Below are 20,221 nucleotides of genomic sequence, written 5' to 3' on the forward strand. Positions count from 1 at the left end.
GTTACAGCAGTAACCATGGCCAGTGCTCACACGGCATAGAGCCGTAGTTACGGTATTGACTATGGCCAGTACTTGCACGGCTTGGAACCGTAGTTACAGTAGTAACTATGGCCAGTACTTACGGCTTAGAACCGTAGTTAGTCGTAACTATGGCCAGAACTTACACAGCATAGAGCCGTAGTTACAGTAGTAACTCTGGTCAGTACTTGCACGGCTTGGAACCGTAGTTACAGTAGTAACTATGGCCAGTACTTGCACGGCTTGGAACCGTAGTTACAGTAGTAACTATGGCCAGTACTTACGGCTTAGAACCGTAGTTACAGTCGTAACTATGGCCAGAACTTACACAGCATAGAGCCGTAGTTACAGTAGTAACTCTGGTCAGTACTTGCACGGCTTGGAACCGTAGTTACAGTAGTAACTATGGCCAGTACTTACACGGCTTGGAACCGTAGTTACAGTAGTAACTATGGCCAGTACTTACGGCTTAGAACCTTAGTTACAGTAGTAACTATGGCCAGTACTTACACCGCCTAGAGCCGTAGTTACGGTAGTGACTATGGCCAGTACTTACGCGGCTTGGAATCGTAGTTACAGTAGTAACTGTGGCCGGTGCCTAAAAGTGTCAGCCAAACGGCTGCACACTAGATAATATAATATTGGGAGGATGAAATCCTCTTTAATGGCCACACATGCAGAGCACACAGCACACACAGTGAAGATTGTTCTCTGCATATCGTCCTAGTGCTAGGAGTCTACGTTTACCGGGAGCGGGAGCGAGAGCACTGCCCTCACCGGCTGAGTTAAATAATGAAGCTTAACAGTACATGCAAGGTGTTAGCCAAGCGGCTGCTGCTAACAATCAAGCAACCAAGTCAGAACACAATGTTAAGACCAGATAATTAGCCTCTAAGAAAGAGAACAGCCCGCATAGAACCGCAGGCCATGGTTACAGTAGTAACCGCACATGCAGAGCACACAGCACCCGCAGTGAAGATGTTCTCTGCATATCATCCTAGTGCTAGGAGTCTAGTACTAAGAGCAGTAATCCAACAATATAGCGCTACTGCAATCAAACCCTATGTTACCGGGAGCGGGAGCACTGCCCTCACCGGCTGAGTTAAATAATTAAGCTTAACAGCAAGGTGTTAGCCAAGCGGCTGCTCCTAACAATCAAGCGACCAAGTCAGAACACAAATGTTAAGACCAGATAATTACTAAATTGAATGAGGGACGCAGCCACAGCTGGGACTCAAATGCTAATGATAGCTCAGGCACAACGAACCTCAGATTGAGGAGGAACAATGCGGATTCCGTCCTGGTCGTGGAACGACGGATCAGCTTTTTACTCTTGCAAGGATCCTGGAGGGGGCCTGGGAGTACGCTTATCCGGTCTACATGTGTTTTGTAGACTTGGAGAAGGCGTATGACCGAGTTCCCAGGGAGTTACTGTGGGAGGTGCTGCGGGAGTATGGGGTGAGGGGGTCTCTACTCAGGGCCATCCAATCTCTGTACTCCCAAAGCGAGAGCTGTGTCCGGGTCCTCGGCAGTAAGTCGGACCCATTTCCGGTGAGGGTTGGCCTCCGCCAGGGCTGCGCTTTGTCACCAATCCTGTTTGTAATATACATGGATCGGATTTCGAGGCGTAGTCATGGGGGAGGGGGTCTGCAGTTCGGTGGACTAAGGATTGCACCACTGCTTTTTGCAGATGATGTGGTTCTAATGGCTTCATCGGTCTGCGACCTTCAGCACTCACTGGATCGGTTCGCAACCGAGTGTGAAGCGGCTGGGATGAGGATCAGCACCTCCAAATCTGAGGCCATGGTTCTCAGCAGGAAACCGATGGACTGTCCACTCCAGGTAGGGAATGAGTCCTTACCCCAAGTGAAGGAGTTCAAGTATCTCGGGGTCTTGTTCTCGAGTGAGGGAACAATGGAGCGTGAGATGGGCCGGAGAATCGGAGCAGCGGGAGCGGTACTGCAGTCGCTTTACCGCACCGTTGTGACGAAAAGGGAGCTGAGCCAGAAGGCAAAGCTCTCGGTCTTCCGGGCCATTTTCGTTCCTACCCTCACCTATGGTCATGAAGGATGGGTCATGACCGAAAGAACGAGATCGCGGATACAAGCGGCCGAGATGGGTTTTCTCCGCAGGGTGGCTGGTGTCTCCCTTAGGGATAAGGTGAGAAGTTCGGTCATCAGGGAGGGACTCGGAGTTGAGCCGCTCCTCCTTCGCGTCGAAAGGAGCCAGTTGAGGTGGTTCGGGCACCTAGTTAGGATGCCACCTGGGCGCCTCCCTAGGGAGGTGTTCCAGGCACGTCCAGCTGGGAAGAGACCAAGGGGTAGACCTAGGACCAGGTGGAGGGATTATATCTCTTCGCTGGCCTGGGAGCGCCTTGGGATCCCCCAGTCAGAGCTGGTTGATGTCGCCAGGGAAAAGAAAGTTTGGGGCTCTCTGCTGGAACTGCTACCCCCGCGACCCGACCACGGATAAGCGGGAGAAGATGGATGGATGGATGGACAACGCCACAAGCAGAACTTTGAAAAGAGCATAAGAGCAACTTTATGGGAGAGGAAGCGGGAACACTGTCGTCACCAGAAAGTCTAAGCCAAACAAAAAATAAGACGGCAATCAGGACAACTTGTCCTGATTGAGGGTGCGGGGTCACAGCCATCACCAGCAACAAGCTGACACAAACCTGTCTGTCGAGGCTTTGCACAGCGCACAGCCGGCCACAGCTCCTGGAGGATGCGTTAACGACACGTAGCTCCGACTGTCAGTCGCGAAGCTGCACGCGGCCAGCTGCTTGCAGAGAAATCCCTCAGATCAAACGTTCACACCTGAACGCTGTAGGCTACAAAAATGTAGCCACGGTACTCTCGCGCAGCGAGAGGATGAAAGGAACAGATCCTCTTATGACACCGGCTGATATAGTGTCACGTGGGTCACAGGTGACTTTGTTGTTATTGGTACTCGAGCTGCGCATGCGCGCGATGGACATATCCAGTGCTTAAAGCACCGCCTCTGGCGGTCAGTAGGGACGAAATAGAACATTATTCTTTATTATGTTAGAGCAATAAGAGGGCCCCAGTTTAAAGAGGACATATACCTACGGTATTTTCAGGTTCTTATTTGTATTTTGTGCCTCTACTACTACATGTCTCCATGTTGTAATGTTCAAAAAGCTCTTTCATGTTCTCATACTACCTGTGCTGCAGCACCTCTTTTCACCCTCTGTCTGAAACCAGAGCCTAGTCTGCTCTGATTGGTTAGCTGGCTGGCTCTGTTGTGATTGGTCAACCACTTAGAGATGTTCCACTCCTTAAGCTGCATTCACGATACGCATTTGCTCTTTGCTGACCACAAGTTTAGGCTCCGAGTCTTGCGGTGAAAACAGCTAGTTTTGTTTCTATGGTTACATCCCCGGCTAGCTTGCACTGCTATGTATAGCTGTCTGTGATTGGCTGCACATCTGAAGGTAGTTCTTCCTCCTTGTCGGGCACCACCGCTCTCTCCATATAAATGCAACAACAGCACAGAACTGTTGAACCATTTATCATGTGAATTCAGCTTTAGCCCTACAATGTGTTGGAGAGCTAGCCAATAGAAGCCAGAGTGTAACATAATGATGTCATTATGTTAAGGAAGTAACCAAGGGGTTTCGATGTAAGTTCAGGTAAGTTCAGGTATGTGGGAGAGAAACTCCCTTTGGGGGGAACTTTTGGATTTTAGCCTTTGCAGACCTTTTCATGCACAAAAACCTATAAAACACCACAGAAAAGAGAACATTTCCCCAAAACATAGTAGGGCCCCTTTAACACTGGGGATTCTGTCCTCTCCAGAACAGTATTCCTGTCTTGTCCATGTTGCTCCTTGGGTCTTGCACTCCGGGGACTGACCTGAATATATATCCTCCTCAGGCCTTCGCAGAGCCATAATAGAGCCATAGACATAGTGATTAATACAAAAAGAAAAAAGGTAATTTAGGAGCAGTAAAATGGCAGCCTTGAAGATGTTCATACTAAAGGTTCCCATGGAAACGTGCTTCTGTGGTATTATGCCAGTTTTACCTCTTTTTCTCAGCATGTACCTCCCCTCTTTCATCCCTTGTGAGTTAATATTTTCCTTTCTCCCTCTCACTACCCTTATTATCTCATCCGCTCTGCTTTAAAGTCCTCTCACCCTCCATTCCTCTCTTTCAGTCTGTTTAGGAAGCCAGATATACTCTTATGACTTCCTGTGTGCCTTCCTTTATGATGGATGAAATATTTATCAGCTAGTGTGGGTGTTTTTTTATATATTTTCAGGAAAGAAACATGGTACTGTAAACAAATTAGATGGCAATGAAGCGTACCCAAAACTGCAAAGCATGATAACTGCAGCACATGTGACTCAATGTGTTGCCTCAAACATGTCCTGGCTGTGACAAGTGGGCCATCAGCTCACTCACTACATGTGAATATCATTTTGAGCTTCAGGGAGTGATAAACGCATCTGGATTTAAACAATTTTGTCCTTTTGGTTGAGTCACACCAGGCTGTGATTGATGTATTTAGAGCAATACTCATGGCTGTGGTAGCATCAGAATAAAAAAAAAACTAGGCGTTCTCTAGTGACTTGAGTAAAGAGCAAAGAATAAAAAGCAGCAATGTGTTTCAAGCACGAAACTTTTAGATCAAAGTTTTTTTTTGCTTTTTTTCCCCGGGAGACTTAAAGGAGAGCAGGCTCCTATGGTACTTGTATCTGGAGGAAAACCGTGACCCAGAGGTCATTTTCACCCAGCTTCAGTGCTTCCCCTTGAAATATATGCAGCGGATTTGAGAAAGGGTGGCAGCCTCAAAGCCTCACCCCTGGGGGAAGTTACAGGGTGAAAAGAAAAAGAGTTGTTCGGCTCATGTCTTCAGGGTCCACAAAAGGAAGAGGATCTTTGACTTAAGTTGTGATTTGTTGAGCTCACAAGAGAAAAGAGGATCCCCCCCCCGACACCCTACAACCGCAGATGAAATACTGATTGTCCCTCTCTATCAATGGGGTCTCTGCTCCCGTAGGTTTATCCTTGACTTATGCTAGGACATGCACTAATGATATACCCCCTAATCCTTTCTCCTTAATGTGATTTATGCTCAACAGGGAATCCACTTACGTAAACAACAGAGAAGTTTCTGAGGCAGAGGAAAGTGCTGATCTCTTCTCTTTTAATGCCTTTAATAGTTATTTCCTTAGGGGGAAAAATAATATCCCAAAATAATGTCCTCGGTGACATATCAAAGGGAAACATTAATCTTTGGAGACATCTTCTTTTTAAAGCAAATACCAGCTTCTACGATAAACCCACTACACACGGTGTGCATTACTGCGAGAATTGGAGGTGCAAGATAGCTCGAGGTTAAGCTATACCTCCTTAATCTCAAGTGCCTTTGTCATTATCCGTCTTTATCACTGTTCTTATAGACAATGCCTGGTGCCAACATCTTCTGAATTCAGATTTCATGGCGTCACTTAAACTCTTTACAAACAGACTCCAAGGGCGATGTGAGCAGGTGGCAGACAGTTTCGAGATAAATGCAGTTTTTTTTCTTGTCAACGCCTCACCCACTGCTGTGACCCTCCAAGGTCTCCCCCTAAAGGCTCACTGTTTGCTGAATGAGAAATCAGAAACACAGAGGGGACAATTTAAATGGTTACAGCAAATGGACAGTGCAGATAAAAGACTAAGACTAATATATTAAAGGGAACCTATCATGCAAAATGCACTTTTGTACGTCTTTGGTACATGAATATGTGTCCCTGGTGTGTCAGGGAACTCACCAAGTGTCAGAAAATACAACCCTCTCTCTTTTCCTCTGTACCCAAATCTCTAAAAACGGGACTGCGACGGATCTGATACAGACTGATCCAGATTTGAATTATTTTCTACGTCACAAAAGTGGTGCTCCGCTTAGTGGTCAATTCTCCACCTATCAGGGGAATGAGAGGTTGGGCCACGGCCGGCCATTGCCGCTCGAAAGCGCTGGAGACGATGTAGTACATATACCAGGCCTGTAAGTGGCTGCTTTAGTCTGCCACAAAAGCAGCGAAGAAGACTTCCCTTGCATGGTTGCCCTTCTGTTTATTCTCCGCTGTGGCTCTTTTTCTCCCTCCCCGAGGCAAGCGATTGCACCTCCTGCTGCTGTAATTCAATGCAATCCCTCCCCGTCGAGGCAAGCGCTGTAATTCTCTCCGGTAGTCCACCAGCAGATTACAAACACCCACCTCTCCGCCTCTTCCAAGGAACGAGGGGACCGTGCGGCAGAGTTTCAGTTCGATTTTTTTCCCCGGTCAACATGTCCGTTAAAGTTGAAATCTTCCGGACAAAATTAGAAAAGTGCCGGTCAATGGTCTTCTTTGTTATTTATTGAGCTTTAAAACAAATGAATAACGACTCTATATAATCATATATAAGAATAAAACACGGAGGACGGAGATCTCTTTTTCTCCCCCTCTTCTCCCCGCTGCAGCCCAGCAGCTGATCTCAAAGCACGCTCCCCTCTCCTGCAGGGGGGCGTGGTCAACTGCAGCTCACAGAATCAGCCCCTGCAAAAACAGGGCTGGAATCACTAGGCCACCAGGGTGGGTGGAGGGGGTCAGGAGGACGGGACTGAGCTGACCGCCCAGGAGCACAGCAGAGGACCAGGAAGGGATCTCGGGCGGACGGCCCGGGGGCAAGGCAGAGTTCAAGGAGGGGTTCTCGGGCGGACGGCCCGGGGGAAAGGCAGAGTTCAAAAAGGGGGATTCGGGCGGACGGCCGGGGGCAAGGCAGAGTCTAAGGTGGGGGACTCGGGCGGCCGAGCATGAGGGCGAAGGCAGCGGCAGGAAGAGTCAGGGGGCCGGGATTGCGGGCGAAGACCACGGTTCACAGAGGGCCGGAATCGAGGGCAAAGACCGCGGCTCTCAGGGGGCCGGGATCGAGGGCGAAGACCGCGGCTCTCAAGGGCCCGGGCTCAAGGGCGAAGACCAGAGAGCTCCGGAGGCCGGGCAGGAAGGCACTGACAGGACAGTGCCGGAGACCGGGCAGGACCCGGTGTTGGAGCTGGTGGGACAGGCCTCGGCAGGATCCCCCACGGAAGAGGACCAGGACACGGAATTTGCAGGACCCCCGGCAGGAGAGCAGTCAGCGGGGCCTCCAACGGCACAGGACAAAGGGTTGGCAGGACCCCCGGCAGGAGAGTAGTCGGCGGGGCCTCCAACAGCACAGGACAAAGGGTTGGCAGGACCCCTGGCAGGAGAGTTGTCGGTGGGACCTCCAACGAGACAGGACAAGGAGCTGGCAGGAACCCCGGCAGGAGAGTAGACGGCGGGACCTCCAACGAGACAGGACAAAGGGTTGGCAGGACCCCCGGCAGGAGAGTAGACGGCGGGACCTCCAAGGGGACAGGACAAAGGGTTGGCAGGACCCCCGCCAGGAGAGTAGTCGGCGGGGCCTCCAACGGCACAGGACAAAGGGTTGGCAGGACCCCCGGCAGGAGAGTAGTCGGCGGGACCTCCAACGAGACAAGACAAGGAGCTGGCAGGACCCCCGGCAGGAGAGTAGACGGCGGGACCTCCAACGGGACAGACATACGATTGGTAGGACCCTCGGCAGAAGAGTAGTCGACGGGGCCTCCAACGGGACAGGACATGGAGTTGGCAGGACCTCCAACGGACCAGGACATTGGGTAGGGATTTGAGACGTGACTCGAGAGGGGAACCAAGGGGGAACTCGAGACGTGACTCGAGAGGGGAAACAAGGGGGAACTCGAGAGGGGACTCGAGAGGAGAACTAGAGAGGGGACTAGAGGAGGGAACTCGAGAGGGGAACTAGAGAGGGGACTCGAGGAGGGACTAGAGCAGGGACTAAAGGATGGACTAGAGGAGGGAACTGGAGAGGGGACTCTGGTAGGAACTTGAGAGGTGACTAGAGAGGGGACTCGAGAAGGGACCTGAGAGGGAACTGGAGAGGGGACCCGAGAGGGGACCCGAGAGGGGACTCTGGTAGGAACTTGAGAGGTGACTAGAGAGGGGACCCGAGAGGGGATCAGAGAGGGGACCCGAGAGGGGATCCGAGAGGGAACTCGAGAAGGGACCCGAGAGGGAACTCGAGAAGGGACCCGAGAGGGAACTCGAGAGGGGACCCGAGAGGGAACTCCAGAGGGAACTCCAGAGGGAACTCCAGAGGGGACTCGAGAGGGAACTCGAGAGGGGACTCGAGAGGGGACTCGAGAGGGGACTCGGGTAAGAACTGGAGAGGGAACTCGGGTAGGAACTGGAGAGGGGACATGAGTCGGTCGGTATGCCGACAGGACACGGGGAGCCGGCGTCGTCTGGGGAGCCAGCAGGAGACGAGGTGCTGGAGTCGGCCGGTACGCCGACAAGACTCGGGGATCTGGCGTCGGCTGGGGAGCCAGCAGGAGACGAGGTGCTGGAGTCGGGCGGTACGCCGACAAGACTCGGGGAGCTGGCGTCTGCTGGGGAGCCAGCAGAAGACGAGGTGCTGGAGTCGGCCGGTACGCCGACAAGACTCGGGGAGCTGGCGTCGGCTAGGGAGCCAGCCCTGTCGCCGAAACTGGAGTCGAGCCCATGGCTTCCGGGGCCGGTACTGAAGCCGGAACCATGGCTGCTGGGGATGGAACCATAGCTGCGGGGGCCGGAATTGAAGCCAGAATCATGGCTGTAAGGTCCGGTTCTGGAGCCGGAAAAATGGCTGTAAGGTCCGGTTCTGGAGCCGGAAACATGGCTGTAAAGTCCGGTTCTGGAGCCGGAAACATGGCTGTAAGGTCCGGTTCTGGAGCCGGAAACATGGCTGTAAAGTCCGGTTCTGGAGCCGGAATAGAAGCCAGAATCATGGCTGCTGGGTCCGGCGCGGAAGCCTGGACCCTGGCTGTGTAAGCCAGGTAATCCAGTATGGACGCAAAGCTGCGTGGGCCGGTACTGGAGCATGGAGGCATGGCTGCTGGGTCCGGCACTGGAGCCGGAAACATGGCTGTTGGGGCCTGTACTGGAGCCGGAACCATGGCTGCTGGGACTCGGGCTGCTAGCCTGGCCTTGCGACGACTCCTCTTAGCAGCCTCCTGAATACTCCGTGGACCTCCATAAGCCTGACGAGTTCCGGAATACGACTCCTGGACAGGAGCAGGAACTGGGGCAGAAGCACGGGTTGACTTCAGGCGGAACCCACCAAGGCGTATGGTGCCAGGTTGGGAATTGGGAGACAGGGAGCTAGCATGCCTGGAATCACATGCTTGAAGGAAGTCCAAAATCCAGTCAGATAAGAACTCAACAAAACATGGTTTCTCTGCTGCCAACCGGAGCGCCTCTACCAGAGCGGCCCTCTTCTGCCGAACACTGGACGCTCCCTTCCACCAATCGAAGCAGCAAGCCAGATAGAAGGTTAAATGCTGTAATTCAACCTCCCATGGATCATCTGCTGGGTCCATTTTGTGGTCGGTTCGTTCTGTCACGGTGTGTGAAGCAGGTAGGACCCAAATGCAGATTAAAGTGAGAATTCCTTTATTTCAAGGCTAGGTGAACAACAAAGACAAAACAGAACACTCACCGACGAACTAGTCATGACAAAAGACGAACCGACAAAGACAGACAGAAAAACCAGAACTTAAATACACACAAGACTAATCACACAAACAAGACACAGGTGAGGAGGGAGGAGAAAACACAGGTGAACACAATCGGGTAATCAGACACACCAGGGAAACTAACGACAGGGAACCACAGACAAATCCAAACAAGACACAACGCAGACAGAAACAGGCAAGACAGGAGGTGAAGACCTTTCAAAATAAAACATGAAACAAGACAAGACAAAACACCATAAAGACAGATCGTGACAAATATAGCATGATATGTCCCCTTTAAATAAGAAACACTCAGCCCTATTGTGCTTTTAGGGGTTGTCCATTTCATGTACTGTGTTATATACAGGGGTGCACATAACTTTTTTGCCCTGGTTCTCAAAGGAGCACCTGGACATGTTGCTTGGTGCTCATCCTTAAAATGAAATAAACCGTAACTTTTGAGGGGTCTTGACTTTATTTGCCAGACACACGGCACTGAACACACATGCAGAGGTGAACACAGAACACACATGCAGAGGTGAACACAAGACAACATTAGCACGACCAGTAATCCTACAAACTGTCATCACTACCCTCCTGACTGTTCTCCTCACTGTCTTCCTCTCTGTCAGACATGGTAGCTGATGATGTAGGCCTACTACTTTCTCTCTGGTTGAGTCTGCGATTAGCTGCTTGCATCCACAAGTCAACAGCTGGGTTTGGGTCGAAAGTCTCTGTAGTCATCTTAGAAAAGTGGATGTAATCAAATAAGTATGTGAACATAACCAATAACCTACCATAGCCAATAACAAATGAATGTAACTTATTTTATTTGTGTTGTTCATTCATATCTTATTTTACCTTAACATTTATTTATTTATGCATTTTTTATTTTTTATCTCTCCAGTTTTAAAGGATGTTTTTGGTTTACTGTCCTATAGTATGCGTTGGAATGATTTCAAACCTGTTTATCCCAATAATTATAAAGGAGTGCCTTGGAAATATGTGTTTACATAAATTGTGACCAAACTGTTTGAACTTAGACTAAAGTGAACTATCTAAACACTCAAGAGTCCTTTACCTCACTGAGCTGTAGTTATCAGCCTCTCAGTCTGACTGGAGAGAGCTCTCCTCCACATTATTGTATGGTGCACACTCTCTCTCTCCCTCGCTCACTCGCATTTTGGCTTTGAGCTGCGGGCGCCAGATAAGCCAACATCCCCCATTTTCATCACTTACAGCGCCCATCGTACAGGGCAAATGAAACGTGTAACTGGGGTGAAAAGGGTGTTACATTTACTTAATTATGAATATTGTTACATCAAGGCCGAAAATTAGGATGAGCCCCAACGGTCAAAAATGTTTTTTTCCCTCCCAGAGCTGCCAGCGCAGCGCCTCCCCAGATCTGGCGCCCTAGGCGAACATCTATAACGCCAGCGCTTCGGGCCGGCCCTGAGTTCATATGCAACTCGCAAATATCTTTCTCTCTCTCTCCTCTCTTTACTCTTTTCTCTTCTCCCTTCTCTCCCTCTCTCCTCTCTTTTCTCTTCTCCCTTCTCTCTCTTCTCTCTCTCCCCTCTCTCCTCTCTCTCTCTCTCTCTCAATGTTGGTACGCAAATGCGCCTTTTTTCAAATGACCCGGTGCTCTTTTTTTGGCGAAGGTGCGCATGCGCACCTGCGCACCAGTTATGTGCAGCCCTGGTTATATAGGTTTTTGTGCATGTAGATGGTCTGCAAAGTCTAAATTCCCCCTTCCCTGCCAGAAACGCCTTGATTGGACTCCTATGTTTACTTCTGTAAAATAATTACATCGCTATGTAGCGAGCCGGCCAGCTTACCAATCAGAGCAGACTGGGTTCTGGTTTCAGACAGAGGGTGAAAAGAGGTAGTGCAGCACAGGCAATATGAGAAAATATAAAAATACAAATATGAACATGAAATGATAATAATAGGGCCCATTTATTAAAAGACAAGTACATATTGAAGGTACAGAAATATGTTCCATTGCTCTGCCTCCACTTCCAAGTACAGCATCGGCTTCCTACTTTGGATGATTCATCTCTGCAAACTGAAATTAATTAATTAATGACACCTTTGAGCCACTGGTGCAAATCATCATAATCTGAGCATGACACAGAACAAACATGTAAATACAGCTACCCGTGTAAATGAGCATTCTCTTGGTTACGGGTGCGGGTGTAATTCAATTACAGTTTCCATGGATATTATGGTAAATGTTTCCATAGATAACTAGGCCAGAATGGGAGCCAAGAGCTCAGGGACCACAGAAGGAATGCACAAATAAATCCACAACAAACAATGTTCTTCACCCCTTTGTTAAGTGGAAACAAAGGATGTGCATGTATAATAAGAGTGTGCAATTATCCTTTTCCCATCACAAATGCAGTGCTACAAAAACCGCTCTGCAGTGGAAAACTTCCCAACACGATACTGATATTGGCGCTTGCATCATGCGCAGGATGAAAAGATTAACCTTTATCCAAAGGTCCTCCCAAGGATATAGGGAAAATAGTTACTTCAGTTTCAATATTCCTCTAGTGTGTAATACAGATTTGTCTGCATGTAAATGGTCTGCAAAGGCTAAAATCCCAAAGGTCCCTCCATAAGCAGGTCGCTCCCAAACACCTCCATTTGATTCCTTTGTTTGCTTCTGTAACATAACAACATCACTATGTAGCAGAGATGTTCACAAGTCTTTTTTTGCAAGTCCAAGTCAAGTCTCAAGTCTTTGGTCACGAGTCCAAGTCAAGTCTCAAGTCTTTGTGGGGTGAGACTTGATCAAGTCTCAAGTCTTTGGTCACGAGTCCAAGTCAATTCTCAAGTCTCTAAAAAATAAAAGTCTCATGTCTCTTCTGGTTGTAATAAGCCTTCTATTGTCTGCTGCTATCCAGTCTGTTAAGAATACTGCACAGCTATATCTAAGAAATTCAAAGCAATTACTGTATTATTATCACTCCTATATCTATTAGCATACAGTATCAGTACTGATTAGTTGTTTGTTATATGATCACTTTAAACAGGCTATTGCAATGCAATATGAGGAAAAACATCACACTTTAGCTAAATGCAAACAACTTATAAGCAAAACACTTCAGAATCAGAAATCAGTATCACAAATACTTTATTAATCCCCCGCAGGGAAACTGTGTTAAAAGTACTTAAAAGTAAACATTTGTTCTGTGCCATTTGCAACTAAAAAACTATTGCTGCAATATTATCTGAAATATACTGAACTGGTGATATTAAAACATGACCTGTTCCAAAAGAGATATCTACCATTAACACCATTTACCAGCCAAATGCTGGTAAATCATGCAAGTGGCTGGTACTGTATGTTGCACGCACCAGCCACAAATAACAATGGCAATCTATTGAGTGGCTGGTAACATTTCAACATTCACTAGGCTAGCCATTTGGCCAGTGGACAAAAATGTTAAAATTTGACCTCTGCAACCGTATTGTTTAATTATACTGGGTCTCTAATTACATATTTTAAGTCTACTATAAATAAACATATTCCTCTATCCTCTCACTCAAACCCAGTGTAATGGTAACCTGATAAACCTGTAACATTAACGTTACGTGGTCAACAATAAACCTGTAACCTGCCTATAAACCGACAGATGTATTTATGTATGTAACTATGTATTTTTCTACGTTTAACGTTAGCCAGTAGATGGTGGCAGCGGAACGTAATGATTAACGTTACCGACCTTTTTTATGTCATGTCAAGAGTTGGATGTCAACGCCACTCAACGCAAACAAGTGTGACAAGCAAACATTCACTCTTCTTTTCAAATATTCAGTTACAAAGCTAGTAGCAAGCTAAGTTAACATTACATAGCTGATGCTGAGCTAAACATGTTTGCTAACCGTCCATATGCGTTAATGTGACTGACCTCTCCGGGTGAGTTTTCAAGTGCCTGATGAAATTTGACGTTGTTGCACCAGCATCCTTGATTTTAATATTGCAGACTTTGCAGTGTGCGCTCCTTTTGTTGGTGCCGCCGGCGTTTTGTTCGAAGTGTTTATAGTTGAACCTAATTACAAGCGGTACAGCTGCACGGTACAGCTGCAGGTGTGCCGCCGGTCGCCATGGTGTTACCATGATGTTAATGTTAATGTTAAAGGTGGGGTAGGTAAGTTTGAGAAACCGGCTCGAGATACACTTTTTGTTATATTCCATGGAATGCTCTTAACATCCCGATAGCCAGCCCGGCTAAAGTAACTGGATAGCCTACCTGCCTGTCAGCCTTCCATCGGGGCACAAAATTATCTCGTGCCCTCATTGGTCATGTGCGCGTTCGTGTGTGTTGGAGGAGGGGCTCTGTGAGGAAGTGGCAGATTTTCTCCGGTTGTGTATTTTCAAATTCTAGCGATCTCGAGCCAGTTTCTCAAACTTACCTACCCCACCTTTAAAACGCCAAAAATAGAAAACACAATGATTGTTCACGAGTCCCAAAACACGAGTCCAAGTCAAGTCCGAAGTCTTTTGAGCAGGAGTCCAAGTCAAGTCTGAAGTCTCTGTGTGTGCGACTTAAGTGCGACTCGAGTCCGAGTCACAGACTCGAGTCCCCATCTCTGCTATGTAGCACTTGCGATTCTATTTGCTAGCGTTCCAACACATTGTCTGTGATAGGATAAGGGGCGGTGTGATGAAAACTTCTGTGCAGCAATGCAAAGGAAATGATGGAAGCCGGATCGTCTTTAGTCAAACACCGATATTTATTGAGAGAGAATACAGCCGGAGAGTTCACAAGGTAAATTCACACTTTCATGCAAAGCAACCAAATCAACTCTGAAGACAAAGGAGACAGAAACACAGATCTATACATGAAAAGAGGAGGGACCTATATTCCCGCCTCTCCCCCAACCATTACCAGACATCGGAACAAAGGCACCTTTGTATTGCAACTCCTCATGTGCCCAAACCCCTCACCCCCACAGGAAGTCAGAGGACCTCTTGACCTGTGTCTTCCTGAGGTTACACGCAGGATCACATTACAGGCAGGAGTATATGCGGTTTAACGAAAAGCATATCTTTGTGATTAACAGTTTCTCAGAAAGACTGAGAACCTCTAAATACACAGATCGGATTAAAAATATTCTCTGACAGTTGGGACATCTGTAAGCAGTTGACCAATCACAAAAGAGCTGGCCAGCTAACCAGTCAGAGCATGTAGGCTCTGGTTTCAGACAGAGGGTGAAAAGAGGTGCTGCAGCACAGGCAATATGAGAAAAATAAAGAGCTTTTTGAACATTAAAGCATGGAGACATGTCACAGTAGAGGGACTACATACAAATATGAACCTGAAAATAGGTATATGTCCTCTTTAAACCGTGGCCCTCTTATTGCTCTAACACAATAAAGAATAATGCTCCAAGTATAGAAGAATAAGAAAGAAGAATTGCAATAAAAACAAACTTGTTTATGATAAACTTAGCAATAAGTAACAGACTTATAATGGAATGTGTAAGTTGCAGTGCCAAAGCAGCTACAACAGAATTAAAAAGAGTTATAAAGATGTCAGACACGTACTGACTGAACCAACACATCCTCACTCCCAGGTCGGCCTATGTTGACGTTATGTCAAGTCCCCTGTCCGCTTTTTCCAACGCAAGGGGGGGGCCTTAGCGTCCATTTTCAACGCAAGGGGGGGGGCCCTTAGCGTCCATTTTCAGCTTTCCGGGATGTCCATATGCTTCTATGGACGCTCATGGAAGCACGGCATTCGTTTGTGTCGGCTGCCCTTAAAGGCAATGTGAGCGTCCATTCTCATTGGATAACGGAGAATTGTACACCCGGAAGTAAGTATTCCCCTTACTGTCGATTGATTTTACAGTGATATCTGCACTACTCATCGACTAAAAAACACCAGATTATCCTTGTTAATTACACAACATTGATTGGTTTAAATTGTGTGCAATGCTTTTGTATTTTTCCCCTTCGATTCGGAGAAACAAATGTGTTTTCGGAGTAAAGGATGGCAGAAGACACTACACTACCCAGAATCCCCAGCTATCGTTTGGACTACACCATGTGCTCTGTTTGACGTCACGTGATCTTCAAATTTCTCCCTGCAGAAAAAAAAAACATGGCCGAACTTCGTTTTATTCTCGATGGAAAATGCCTATTTTAAAGTTAGTTTGGCCATTAAAATGCGTTTTGATGTCATTTGATGCGAGAAATATGAGTTGTTATTTCAGATTATGTGTGCAGTGGATGTACACGATCTTTAGTTTGCTAGTTATTACGAAGATTACTTCAGGAAATTGCGTCCATAACGTTTTCATTGTTACCAAGGTGGTTGCTAGGGACGCTGCTATCGATATTATTTCTGTTATGTTGTGTAACTGTTTAATGGTGTTATCTTTATTGCTACCCCCTTCCCCGTCAATGTATAGTGTTGGTCCACAGCGCAAACATATTAGTTTAACAAAATCCACATCTAAAGATAGCCTACGTTATTTCCCCCTGTGCAATTCCAGTCTCACATCTCACAGCACATCGTCATTAACAAATAACGGAAACAGACCGAAAACATTTTTAAAAAATACAATAATACTTTATTCCGAGTGTGCTTGCTTTTCTCTTTGGAAGTCATCACATAACGGCATTGTAATACACGGTTCGGCTGCATTAAATATTACATATCTGCCGTAGTTCTGTATTTATAGAGCCCTGATGAGAAGACTTCTAGACAAACATGAGGAACTGAAAACGTGACGTGGATCATAAATATATCAGCCATTAAACAACATCTTACATTTATTTTCACACAATACGTCTCCTTGCAGTATCAACACTAATTCGGCTGACTTTTATATTTGATCCAATTGGTAGATAGGCTGTATTTACACCATAAAGGTGCACAGCTGATATAAAGGGACACCTAGTGGTTAAAGCATGTTATTGAATTTCATTATTTTTATTATTAGATATTAATAGGATCCCTATAAAGTATATTAATTACTCGTTATTCTCTACTAATAGTTAATTAAAGACTGTATATAATGACTATTTTGCACATCCCTTTCAAGATTTCAAGATTTTCTAAGGTTTATTGACAATCATATAGGCCTACACAACTATGGTGTAGTTCTGCATTGAATGAAAAACTTGGGTCGCAGGTTTCTCAATAGTGCATTACAAGACATCTATCAATATTTGTGCATACCTCCAGCAATGTTAACTATGTTGAAGCAATTATTTTAACTGATATTATACATAATGTATTATACTCTTATAAGATGTATGTAGATATTTCATCTCCGACCTTGTCAGGTATTGAACAATCAATAAATAAAGAACACAGAATTGTTGAATATAAAACACAGAATTTGTGTGATTATACTAAATGATTTACAAATAAACACCACTGCATTTTAACTGTTACACATGCTGATGTAACGCAAATGTTTCAACTTGAGATCAATAAAGTATATCTTATCTTAAGCTGATCGATGGCTACTGCCATATTTGCAAAATGTGCCTCTGAACCTTAACAAGTGCATGTTTCAGGCTTATCAATTAATGTAATGTAATGTTATCAATTAACAACAGGGGTCACAAACATAAGACCAGCTGTTAAATAAAGCTCTTCTGACCTTAGCTGGCATGTGTGTGTATATATATTAATGCTGCCCATTATGGGCACAAGCAATTTTCACCCATTTATTAATTATATGTTTTAAATGTGAGTGTTTCCTATCCCCTAAACCTCCAGGGATGTACACAGTTTAATACTGGCAACTTCTTATTATGGGAAATACGAAAACGTCTTTTAAAACTACAACTCCCAGTAGAGACGTGCCATAGATACAGAACATGTTGCTAAACAGAATAGCCAGCATTTGTAGTTCTGGGGACAGGGTGGGGGAGGGGGGGACGCGGTGGACCCGTTCAAATCCAGTTTTGGACAGTCTGCCGTGATTCCATCCCATTTCAAGTGCTGTTCGAGAATCGGCGTAACCCTCGGAGCACACTCTCCAATCACAGAGCTTGAGGACTATCACGGGGTTTGTCAAACAGAGCACATGGTGTAGTCCAAACGATAGCTGGGGATTCTGGGTAGTGTAGTGTCTTCTGCCATCCTTTACTCCGAAAAAACATTTGTTTCTCCGAATCGAAGGGGAAAAATACAAAAGCATTGCACACAATTTAAACCAATCAATGTTGTGTAATTAACAAGGATAATCTGGTGTTTTTTAGTCGATGAGTAGTGCAGATATCACTGTAAAATCAATCGACAGTAAGGGGAATACTTACTTCCGGGTGTATAATTCTCCGTTATCCAATGAGAATGGACGCTCACATTGCCTTTAAGGGCAGCCGACACAAACGAATGCCCTGCTTCCATGAGCGTCCATAGAAGCATATGGACATCCCGGAAAGCTGAAAATGGATGCTAAGGGCCCCCCCCTTGCGTTGAAAATGGACGCTAAGGCCCCCCCCCCTTGCGTTGGAAAAAGCCGACAGGGGACTTGACATAACGTCAACATAGGCCGATCTGGGAGTGAGGATGTGTTGACTGAACATGCCCTCAACAAAGTGATAGAAAACTCCTGAAAATGGTCTTTGTAACGACTGAATGAACACAAGTGGAGGACTCAATAGCACAACTCAGAGACAGAGGCTTAGGATGCAAAAATGGTCTTTATAGCCAAGGTTCGGTACACGGGAGATCAGTCAATAAGGCTACCAAAACAGCCGAGCAGTAGACAGGGACCGGGTCAGGACACGAAGCTGGGTCAGGTACACGTGGAATCAGATACTAGGAAAAACACTGCTGGAACGCTAGGAATAACAAAGACGAACTGGCACTGAAGGGAATGTGGATGCAGACTAAGTAGACAGAGGGAGAGATGATAATGGGGCACAGGTGAGGCTAATTAGGGATGGGAAGCAGGTGGAGTTCAATCAAGGGCAGGAAAGCTGAGACTGAAATGAGAGAAACAAAAATTAAAACAGGAACAATAACAAAAACATCAACATGCTGGCTAGGGCCTTACAGTCTTGTTTATTGAGAAGGATGTCTGTACCAACTCTAAAGTACACTTCTCTGCCTCTTTACCAATAATAGATACATTCCCTCTATCTGTTTAGCTATTCAAATAGGACATATGAACTTTCAAGTTCAGGGTTTCAAAAACACTCAGACACTCAGACATGAGTTTTCCTTTCAACTGGGTCAATAGCAAGTAAACAAAATCATTTTTTCATCATCTTATGTAACTCAGAGCTGTAGCTGGCTGTACTGTGCATGTTAAGCTTGTCAAATACTGATCACAGAGCCTTAGCAAAAGCCAACCCACAATCACATTTTCTAAAACCTATTTCATAATGTCTTATTTTATTCATTTATTATTATTTTTTATTTTATTTTTTGTTGTTTTTGTTTGTTTTTGCCTGTCCTTGTTTGTCGACCCTCCCTCACAATGTAAAGCGTCTTTGAGTTCCAGAAAAGCGCTATATAAATATAATTTATTATTGTTATTATTATTATAATGCTAGGGCAGCTTCCTGAATATTTTTTGTTTAAAGAACTTCTGGTAACGCTGCAATGAATAATAGTTCATAAATATACACGATTGAAAGGGGCCATTTATGCTTTTGGGTTAAAAAGTTTCTCTCCCACCTCCATTGGACTCCTAACCAATCAAAGCAGACTGGGCTCTGGTTTCAGACATAGGGTGAAAAGAGGTGCTGCAGTATGAGAAGAATAAAGACCTTTTGAACATTAAAGCATGTTAGCATGTCACAGTAGAGGCACACAATATAATTACTGTATGAACCTTAACATTTGCATAATAGGGCCCCTTTAAGCTGTAAAATATTGATCACAGAGCCTAAACCTTAGCTAAAGCTTCTTCATGCTAGGGCACCTTCCCAAATACATTGCTTTGGAAGAACCTTTGGTAATACTAAAATCTATTGTAGTTCATAATTCACTCTTTAAGAGACTGACCAGTCAGTCTGTATATTTTGTATTATGACTTCAACAGGGAGAACATATGATTATTTCCAAAGAGCGCAGTGTTGTAATGTTGTGCTGTTTCTCTTTCTACAACAGCAAGTGGTGGAGAAAAACTCATTTTTTGTCGGTCTACTTTCTATATTGCAGGCCAAAAGAACATGCGAGTGACGAGTCTGCTAATTTGCCAGGGGCTGCTCTGGGTGGGCACTGCCCAAGGCCTCATTATCACTCTTCCAGTCCCCAAACTGGAGGGCATCCCCAAAATAACAGGTATGGATCAGACAGACAGGCTCACTGTGGTCGAACAGCTTCTTGAGAGGTCAAAAATAATGTTATTTTTTATGGATGAAAATGACTCTGCACTGCCCATTGTTGAGGTCACACTTGGTGGTTCTCGGAATCATTGCCAATATAACCAGGCAGGCAAACACACACATCACACTGTTCATATGTATATTGTTGCAGGGTAATTAAAAAACTGCCTGCCAGCGTTTTGTTAATTATGCCAAGTGAATGAGGTTGTTAGCTTCCCACTTGCGCAAACCTGACCTTGTTATTCCAAGCTAGTTTATTGAAAACTATGTAAAAACAGCACAAACATCATCTCCCATTATTACTGTTACAGCAGCATAATCATAA

General features: G+C 45.9%; 1 protein-coding gene across 1 annotated transcript in view; it reads left to right on the top strand.

Annotated features, from left to right (window-relative positions):
* arhgef10la (Rho guanine nucleotide exchange factor (GEF) 10-like a) overlaps positions 1-20,221 on the top strand; it is a 175,065-nt gene that overhangs the window by 149,941 nt on the left and 4,903 nt on the right. The window contains 1 exon segment of the mRNA XM_034205647.1: positions 19,730-19,852. Within this exon segment, the coding sequence (XP_034061538.1) occupies positions 19,730-19,852 (123 nt within the window).

The sequence above is a fragment of the Gymnodraco acuticeps genome, unplaced genomic scaffold (assembly GCF_902827175.1).
Source record: "Gymnodraco acuticeps unplaced genomic scaffold, fGymAcu1.1, whole genome shotgun sequence".
Lineage (NCBI taxonomy): Eukaryota > Metazoa > Chordata > Actinopteri > Perciformes > Bathydraconidae > Gymnodraco > Gymnodraco acuticeps.